General features: G+C 35.5%; 1 protein-coding gene across 3 annotated transcripts; it reads left to right on the top strand.

The window, feature by feature from the left end:
* The first annotated feature begins 247 nt into the window (after positions 1-247).
* Positions 248-6,282, top strand: LOC122041715 (putative hydrolase C777.06c). 3 transcript variants are annotated; one of them, XM_042601494.1, is made up of 12 exons: positions 248-618; positions 1,825-1,952; positions 2,065-2,177; positions 2,648-2,689; positions 3,756-3,811; positions 4,127-4,203; positions 4,842-4,961; positions 5,314-5,390; positions 5,474-5,545; positions 5,618-5,679; positions 5,762-5,810; positions 5,883-5,983. In XM_042601494.1, exons 1-11 carry the CDS (start codon positions 468-470, stop codon positions 5,770-5,772), a joined length of 909 nt encoding a protein of 302 aa, XP_042457428.1. In that variant the 5' UTR covers positions 248-467; the 3' UTR covers positions 5,773-5,810; positions 5,883-5,983. The 3 variants fall into 3 exon arrangements, 2 of the variants coding, with proteins under 2 accessions (XP_042457428.1, XP_042457427.1); XR_006129052.1 differs by having other exon boundaries at positions 269-618; positions 5,629-5,679; positions 5,883-5,932; XM_042601493.1 differs by having other exon boundaries at positions 270-618; positions 5,482-5,545; positions 5,629-5,679; positions 5,883-6,282.
* The last annotated feature ends 2,835 nt before the right edge of the window (positions 6,283-9,117 follow it).

The raw sequence follows: 9,117 nt of genomic DNA, 5'->3' as shown, positions 1-9,117 counted from the left end.
AGACATAGAAGGAGATTAGGTTTTTTTTGGGGCAAAAAAAATAGAGTGGTTTAGAGTTTTTTTTTCCTCGGATGAACACCGTAAGAAACAGAGGAGTATTATGAGAAAAAGAACGAGAAGAGATACACGATTTGATCCATAAAAAATGAGCATGTGTTTTGGATAACATGCAAAACCAAGTATACGGTTTGAGAAATCGCTGTAGATTTATGATTTTTTAAAAATATATGTTTATATTTAGTAAAAGAATCAGTTTTTACCAAATATAGCAATTGATTAAACGAAACGAAGAAGGCAATCATGGCTGGGGTGGTTGGATTAGCACTTAGCAGTCGTGGTGCTCGCCCGTTGAAGCCCAACGCCCAGAAAAACCTTTTTAATTTCGATTCGATTCGCATATTCTCCGTCGGTTCACTCGAGTGCCGTGCGTCCACGAGTGTCGCTGGAGGAGCAGCAACGGCGTTCCCATGGCGGCGACGCTCTCGTTTGTTCGCTCCGCCGCCTGTTACCTCGTCTCCCTTTCCACACCCCGATGGGGCTCGGCGGCCGCAGAAAGCCCTCGGCACTTTCTGCATCTTCCGTCTCGGCCGCGCTTGCTCCCGCGCCGGATCTATTCCAGTAAGGACGGGTTCATTCATTTATTTACATTCTATTTTCTGTTCTATGTCGGTTATTGCATCACCTCTTTGAAGTTCTATTTAGTTTTTTTTATGTCGAATTGTTTATGAGAGTATTTCTTTCTTTCTTTCGTTTATGGTCTATGTTGTCTTCAAAAAGTTCATGATGATTAATGTAAAATCGATCTCCCTTTTCTTTTCTGTATTATGCAGTCGGATGCAAAATCCAGATTGAGAATTTCTGCAAATAGCTTATATTATTGGGTCTAATGAACGATTCTGGATCTATCATGCTCTATATGTATGCGTTCATATCCAAAACCTGGCAACAACGTTCGATTGCCCTAGGTTTTATATCCAAACATCTCAGAACACCGTGAGCTGACACTCAATTTCTATCAGATTGCTTATCCTGGTCATGAACCGGATGTCTCAAATTAGCTTCATAACTAGAACTGATATAACATATTGTTAGAATATGTTCCCCTACACGCTGTTAGAGTTAATGATGATTAAAAATGATAATTTTAAGTTTGGAGATAATATTCTCTTTTTCAATGGTCCTGTAATATCATTATAATGTTCATTGTTCGAGATTAAAGGCAGTATACATCAGCTGGTTACTAGTAACTTGCCTACAGCACCATTCACCAAGTTGGCTTGAGAGTGTATACTGAAAATGATAAAACCAGTCTCTTAGGATGAGGACAATTGTAGCCTTGGATGGGGAGTAGTGAATTGAGAAGGGGAGGGAAGAGACAGAGGAAGAGGATATAGAGGGAGTTAGTGCAGTTGGTACGAAGTGATGTCAGTTAGAATATTTCAGGTTTAACTTAGCTGAGAACCTAATATTGCCTAGCCCTTCCCTTGAGAATAGAATCCAAGTTTTTGGTTGAGTTGGTTAAATGATAGATTTTTTTTAGATAGCTGTAGTGTTGGCGTTTTCTTTTCCATGAATGTTAGATGATGATATGACATTCGTTTGTCACAAAAGAGCCACTTGTATATATATGAAGTCTTCTATCTTGTTTACGCGGACACTTTTTATGGTATAGAATCTTCAAAGTATTAGAAAAGATATTAGAATCAATTAAACCTTTTTTGTATCTAACCTCAACAGTTTGATGTTTTTAAAAAGGTAGATCCGCTACCTTAGACAGTTTGATGTTTTTAAGTTTGAATGTAGCATTGCTTCTTTTTTGGTTAGAAATTGCTGATGCTGAAACCAAGGTCCAAGCACACAAGGGTCAGTCAGAAATCATTTTTTTAGGCACAGGAACTAGTGAAGGGATACCTCGAGTGAGCTGCCTCACAGCTGAATCAAAAATATGTGAGGTATCACATCCTTCTATTACGTTTCTGCAAAGAATTTGCCAAGTCACCAGAGATATTCTCTCACCTCAACTCTTATTGTGGTCTGAGATTTTGCACCCATTTGTCTTTTTAGGTTTGCTCAAAAGCATCTGTGCCTGGAGACAAGAACAATAGACTTAATACAAGCATCCTTATATGCTATGTCAATTCTTTGGGAAGATATAACATTCTTGTAGATGCTGGCAAGTATGAATCAAATACAACTAGTTTCATTTCAAACACAAAAATGCACATATTTACTTTTTCCAAGCATATTTCACTTTGCTTTGAACTGAATTGTGATGGAAACTGTCGTGTGTATCTTCTTCCTTGTCTTTTGTTTTTTTAGTCCATTTGATGCTGCTTCACTTTATTTCTCTCCTTGAGTTATGACACTCGACTCTGCATCTGAGTAGATATTTTTAAATTTTACTATAGACCATCTTGAATGCCTATGTTGTTTGTGCATTCACATACGGAATTTTGCTCTTTAAGCATATAAAATATACAACACCAACAGGGAAAGATGCACGCCTTTTGGTTGTAGCATTGCTCCTAAATATGGACAGTTTTACATATACATTTATTTAAGAAAAATATATATTTTACAACCTTTTCATTTATTCAAGAAGAACATCTGTATAAATTGAATCTTACATTGTAATTTTATTATGCAGGTTTTTCTATCATAGCGCTCTTCGATGGTTTCCTACCTATGGGTAACAGTTAGTGATCTGTTCAAAATTTTGGCATTATTTTTAAGTAGGAATCAATTTGATTATTTGAACATGAAAATATCTTTAAAAATGTTTTATTAACCAGTTGTAGGATGCCTTATTGATAGCTTGACATGCATAACAATAAGTGGTTTTCATCAGTTCCAGCAGGAGAGATTGTTTGTAGTCTGGTTCATGTCATAGGAAAACATCAATTTCCCCTATCTTTTTCTGGTTCATGGTATAGGAAAGCATCAATATCCCTTAATTGTTTCTGGTTCATGGCATAGGATGATAGGAAAGCATCAATATCCCTTATCTTTTCTATCTCATGTACTCCAATATTACAAGAATATTTGGTTACTAGGATTTTTTTGTTGTTGAAAGTGCATCCTTAAATAATTGAAGATTGGGAAATTGATAACAGCTCCCTATGATATTAAGTCAATTTTCATTCACAATGGATACAGTTAGTGTATAATCTGGCGCCTAAATTTTGGATCTGTACTGTTTATAGTTAGTTCTGGCGATTAAAAGAGATAAACATTGTATAATCAAGTTTGTGTTGTGTTTCTTTGTGCTGCCATTATAGATTCACTTCCACTGTTACGTGAGGAGTCAAGAAGCATGGAATAGTATATTCCAGATGACATTAGAAGTAGTGACATTTTGACACGGCAAGATTGATTACTACTTCCAGACTTTCCCATTTTCCAAATATTAATCTGTTAGTTCACATGATAGACATGCCACTCAGATCAATGGACACTGTTTTTTTACGGCCATCTCATTTAAGGATTGTATATTTATTCTCCTAATCACTAGAAAAAATGATGTTAATAAATCTTTTAATGTTAGCATTTCACGTACATAGGTTATAATGATATCGCCTTTTTCGGAAATGCTAACCAACAATTGAGCTGCAAATACATATTACTGATGCTGCACTGTGTTATTCTTGTTTCTGTATTCTATCTTTAGAATACTTCAGTGTTCATGGTATAAGCTAGTGCTATCCACCCCCTTACACGCTTCTGGTTTTAATTATTTGTTTACTTTATCTTCTCAGGCTGAGAAAGATTGATGCAGTCATCATAACCCATTCACATGCCGATGCAATTGGAGGTTTATGCTTCATTCCAAACTCCTTATAGTGATAGCCATTCAAATTTTATTACCAAATCATTGCTAGTAGCAGTGCCTCAAATTTTTTTTTTTTTTTTCAAAACTTGGATTTTAAACTACTAGCAGTGCCTATATGTATAATTTTACCTTTAACTGCAGAAGGGCTAACCTAGTGGTTGTATATACTTGTTTTCTTGTTTTAGGTAGATTACATACAGGAGCTAAGCATTTCTCCATTGCAACAAGAAAAAAATTGGTTATTCTTGTTACTCTTATCAGTTCATTTATCTGAAATTTGGATGATTGTTGATGTAGGTCTTGATGATCTCCGAGATTGGACAAATAATGTCCAACCATCCATCCCTATTTATGTGGCACAACGTGATTTAGAGGTATGGTTCTCTATAATGATCCATTGATCCTATTGATAGTTCAGGACTAGTCTCTACATTGTGATTATAGGTATTTTGGTATGTCGATATAATAATCCTTCACTTGTTTGACAACATTGCAATAATTTTGGATTTGGTCATTTAATAGTCATTAGAAAGTTCTACCTCACTAGCAGTATCCCATCTTTTTCTTAAAAAAACAACTTAAATTTGCGTATCTCGAAGGTAATGTTAATGAAAAGCAAGTATCATTGGCATGGCTGTAAGCTAGTTTTTCATCCATTTGAAGATATTGGTAGTGTTATCATGCTGATGTATCACATCTGTTCTGCAAATCTGGAAATCGTTCTTTGGAACAAAAAATGTTTGGACCCAGCCAAGCCCTGATAAGAATTATTGTAACTGAGTAGGCCTATATTATCTGTTCCTAATTTAAAACTTGTTTAGATATAGTTTTGAGTTGGTTGTTTTCACAATTACTTTTACTAGTACGATTTTGTTCCCTTTCAGGTGCTCATATAGGTGGCCCTGTACACCTCTGCATGCCCAGCCCTTTCGGTTTCTATTGTAAACCTTGATGCTTAGCTCGATAAAGTGTTTATAAGCTTCCTTAATGATTTTCCTTCAACTTGTTTTAGGTGATGAAGAAGACTCATTATTACATAGTGGATACCAGTGGGCTGATTCCTGGTGCCGCTGTATCAAAATTGCATTTCAATGTGATTAAGGAGGAACCATTTGTGATTCACGATCTTAAGGTTTGTAAGCTTCAATACTCCAGGGTCGAACAACCTTTTTTTCTGTGTGGGTTTCAATTTTAAGGTCATTAAATCTTTGGTTGATTGTCTTGAGATGGATAATTGATCGTTGCCATTGCTATTGGACCGGCAATGGTTGTCTCATTTTGCTGACTACCCTTTAAACCAAAAGAAGATTTATACACTTTCAATTATTTTCTTTTGTGGAAAAATCCAATACTTTTATAGAGAACTATGAAGTTACACTTTGTACAAAACCATATACAATGAATTAGTATAATCCGAAATGTATGTTTTGACTTTTAAAGTGTGCTTCGATATCATTTACTCATGTCTTCCTAATTCCCTTCAGGTTACTCCTCTACCTGTTTGGCATGGAAAAGGTTACCGTTCTTTAGGTTTTCGTTTCGGAAATATTTGCTACATAAGGTAAACAATTCTAGCTTCCTATATTTTGGTTCGGTATAGGATTTGCTAATTTCTTTCTCATGTGCTCTGCATACTAACATCAGTAATACAGTGATGTTAGTGACATACCAGAAGAGACTTACATGCTCCTCAAAGACTGCGATCTTCTTATCCTGGTGAACTACCTTTCTTGCGTTTGCAATTTTTCTTTACACATCTCTTATCTGTTTTGCTGAATACTTCAAAAGCGATAATCTAGGATGCACTGAGGCCAGATCGTTCTTCTTCAACACACTTCGGACTACCAAGGGTAATTATCACTCACGTCTCTTCCAATGTTATCATCACTCTTATCGGATTATGAGCTTCACTTTGCAATACCTCTTGAACAGGCTCTAGATGAAGTACGCAAGATTCAACCGAGGCGGACTCTTTTTACGGGTACTCCACATTTTTAAACACCAGCAAAGATTAAACTAAGCCAAGTTTCTAATACCTTGATCTATTCACAAGGCATGATGCACTTGATGGACCACGAAAAGATAAATGAACAGCTCGCCAAGTTGCAGGATTCTGAAGGTCTGAATGTCCAATTAAGCTATGACGGACTCCGCATCCCAGTAAACCTATAGCTGATGCCACTACTCATCGCTGCATCTTGGCACCTAATCCTACCATACGAATCTGAGTCCCTTTAGGCTCTTCAGTAATGGTAGCGACCGCGGCTAGTCAATAATGAAGTGATGACGAGTTCTTCCAATTTAAATGCTCCAATGTCTTACCAATTGTATTCTTCAAAGGTCAGCACTAAATAATTAGAACAGGTACAGAGTTTTTGCACCGGTTTCACGCACATTAAATCAATGTGTATTTCTGATTAGAAATTTGCATCATGGAGTTGATTTGCTTTGTATACTCACAGAGATCTTCCATATGTGACCCGACATTGGGTGCTCAATAATTGCTTGAGAATTGATGTGTTTTTGGTTTATCAAAGAGTTGATTTGTTTTGTTAAGTTTGTTTAGGTGATGACGCTGGTGAGCATCTTTTTTTATTAAAGAAAACAAAAAAAAAAAATCCTCCAAGGCCTAATCGTGATTATACAATTTTGGTGATTGTAAATTAAAATAGAAAATATATCATTTCCCTTGGAATTCTAATGGCTCCATGGCCTTTATATTTTTTAGCCATTTATTTCACAATTCTTGAGAAACATATTCCTTGACACTTTTAATTTTTTTTTAATTGGTAACAAATATTAGTAGTTTATTCACATGGCCCATTTTTTTAGATTCATTATTTATTGGAGGAAAAATCTCTTATAATTCGTCGCAGTTAAGTCTCGAATATTCATGAGATCCACACTAGGTCTAACCATTACATGGTACCCCAATAGTATTTGAACATTCTAAGAATACTAAACCAAACAAAATAGGTTGAATCAGAGTAATTTGTATTGAAGAAAAAAGAACAATATGTAGCATAAAACTCCCTTCAATGTGAGATCATGAAGAAGGATTCCCTTTTGACTCCTATTTAAAAGAGAAGGAAAACTCAACATTTATGCAAAGCCAATCAGAAGCACCTCAAATGTTGTTTACATTTGATAACAGTATCATGGCCCAGAAAGCTATATTACAAATAGGATTGATATTACAAATAGGATTTCACAAGCTAGGATTGTAATCCACATCGTCCAGAAAATAGTACTGTTAATTTAACCAAAAGCATGAAAGCAATATACTATTTTGATGTTACATAACCAACTGTAGATTTGATGTACATCTTGTAACTCATCCTGCAACTAGCAACATGAAAGCGTATTGTCAAATTCTAGCTACAAATATGCATGTCGATAATTCAATGTTAAGTATATAATTACCACAAGAATTTTTTAATTTCTAACAAAACCTGAATCTTGTACTTTCCAAGCATGATCCAATAGAAGAAGCATAAAATGTCGCCACTCTTCAAAAAGGCAAGAAATCCACAGAGCTCAAGATAAATCTAACTTTTTGTCCAAGGTTGTACATTCAAATTGTATAGCGACATTATTGAAAAAGTATAACGGTATTTCAGAGTTAAAACAACAATAACAATTAAATCTTTTCTCACTAGATAAAGTCAATTCTATAAATTTTTTTACGCTATTAAATTTTATCTTCTATTATATCATCATCTATATTTAAATAAATATTATTTTATTTTATTGTTACTAACCAAGTCTTTTTTGATCTTCCTCTTCCTCATTTGACATGTATATTTATCATAATTTCACATCGCCTAACTGGAGTATTTATTGGTCGTCTAAGTACATGTCCGTACCATCTTAAATATAGCTCTCGGAGTTTTTCCTCAATAGATGCAACTCCGACTTTCTCTTTAATGATCTCATTTCTTATTTTGTCCATCCTCGTATGTCCACACATCCACCTTAGCATCTTCATCTCTGCAATTCTCATCTTCTGCTCATGTGCTTGAGTCATAGCCCAACATTCAGCTCTATATAACATAGCAGGTCTAACTGCGATTTTATAGAACTTACCTTTAAGTTTAAGAGGTACTTTACGATCACATAAAACACTTGACGCTCCCCTCTATTTTACCCATCCTGCTTGTATTCTATGTAAGACATCTCTCTCAATCCCTCTATCGTTTTACAAAAATAATCATAAATATTTAAATCTCTCGGTTCCGGGCAATTCGTCCTCTCCTATCTTAAAAATTGTTTCATTACTTCTAATATTCCTAAACTTAAATTCTGTATATTTTGTCTTTAATCTACTAAGTTTAAAACTTTTCCCTTCTAGTGTTTTCCTTCAAGATTATAATTTAGCATTTACTCCTTCATGTGTTTCATCTACCAAAATAATATCATCTGCAAACAACATACACCACGGTACTGTGTATTGAATGTGCATAGTGAGTTTGTGCATAATTAGTATAAAAATATAAGGGCTTAGAGTTGATCCTTGATGTAACCTTATCTTTATTAGAAATGCTTCAATTACTTCATCTGAAGTCTTTACTCGGGTCGTTACATCTTCATACATATCCTTTGTCACGCCCCCAAAGGGGTCCCTGTCAGAAGAAATTTCGGAAGCATCTCCCCTGTACGGGTGACAATCTGAAACATTACTACATACAAAATATACATCAGCCACACTCGGCTGGAATATATGCACAAATAGAAACAACATAACACGCAGTTTAATATACTCAGCCAACCTGGCTGGACATAAATGAAATAACACATAATCACTATCTATAACCATCAGCCTAAACGGCTGGAACAAAATAGAAACACACACAGCGGAAGACAGAACGATAAATACTCAGCCTACACGGCTGGATGTAAACGCAGCGGAAATCACAAAAAGAAAACAAATGTATGACCGACAAAGTCACTAACTAAATTACCTGCAACCGCCAGACTAGACTCCAAAATTCATATCGAAGCATATAATACCAAGTTCACAAAACCAAAACATAAATAGCGTTAGCAACCAAAACCAGAAAAGAAACTATCCTCGGGTGTGTCGTGGGACTGGCAGCTGGGACTCTCCAATCATCCATGACTCATCTACCTGTTACCTGGCGAAAGAAAACCATTTTTACGGGGTGGTGAGTATTGGAACTCAGCGGGTAAGGAAGAGATAGTGTATGAACATAACATATAACTAGAAAGTGAGCCAAGAGTATACAGTCTCATAAAAGAAATAGCAGATACTACAATAGAACCAAAAT

The sequence above is a fragment of the Zingiber officinale genome, chromosome 2A, assembly GCF_018446385.1.
Source record: "Zingiber officinale cultivar Zhangliang chromosome 2A, Zo_v1.1, whole genome shotgun sequence".
Lineage (NCBI taxonomy): Eukaryota > Viridiplantae > Streptophyta > Magnoliopsida > Zingiberales > Zingiberaceae > Zingiber > Zingiber officinale.
This window is presented reverse-complemented; position numbering and strand designations above follow the sequence as displayed.

Coding starts and splice junctions, on each gene's coding strand:
- LOC122041715 (XM_042601493.1), top strand. CDS start 468: ATGGCGGCGACGCTCTCGTTTGTTCGCTCCGCCGCCTGTTACCTCGTC. Junction 4,962..5,313: donor TTGTGATTCACGATCTTAAG/GTTTGTAAGCTT, acceptor AATTCCCTTCAG/GTTACTCCTCTACCTGTTTG. Junction 5,391..5,481: donor GGAAATATTTGCTACATAAG/GTAAACAATTCT, acceptor TCAGTAATACAG/TGATGTTAGTGACATACCAG.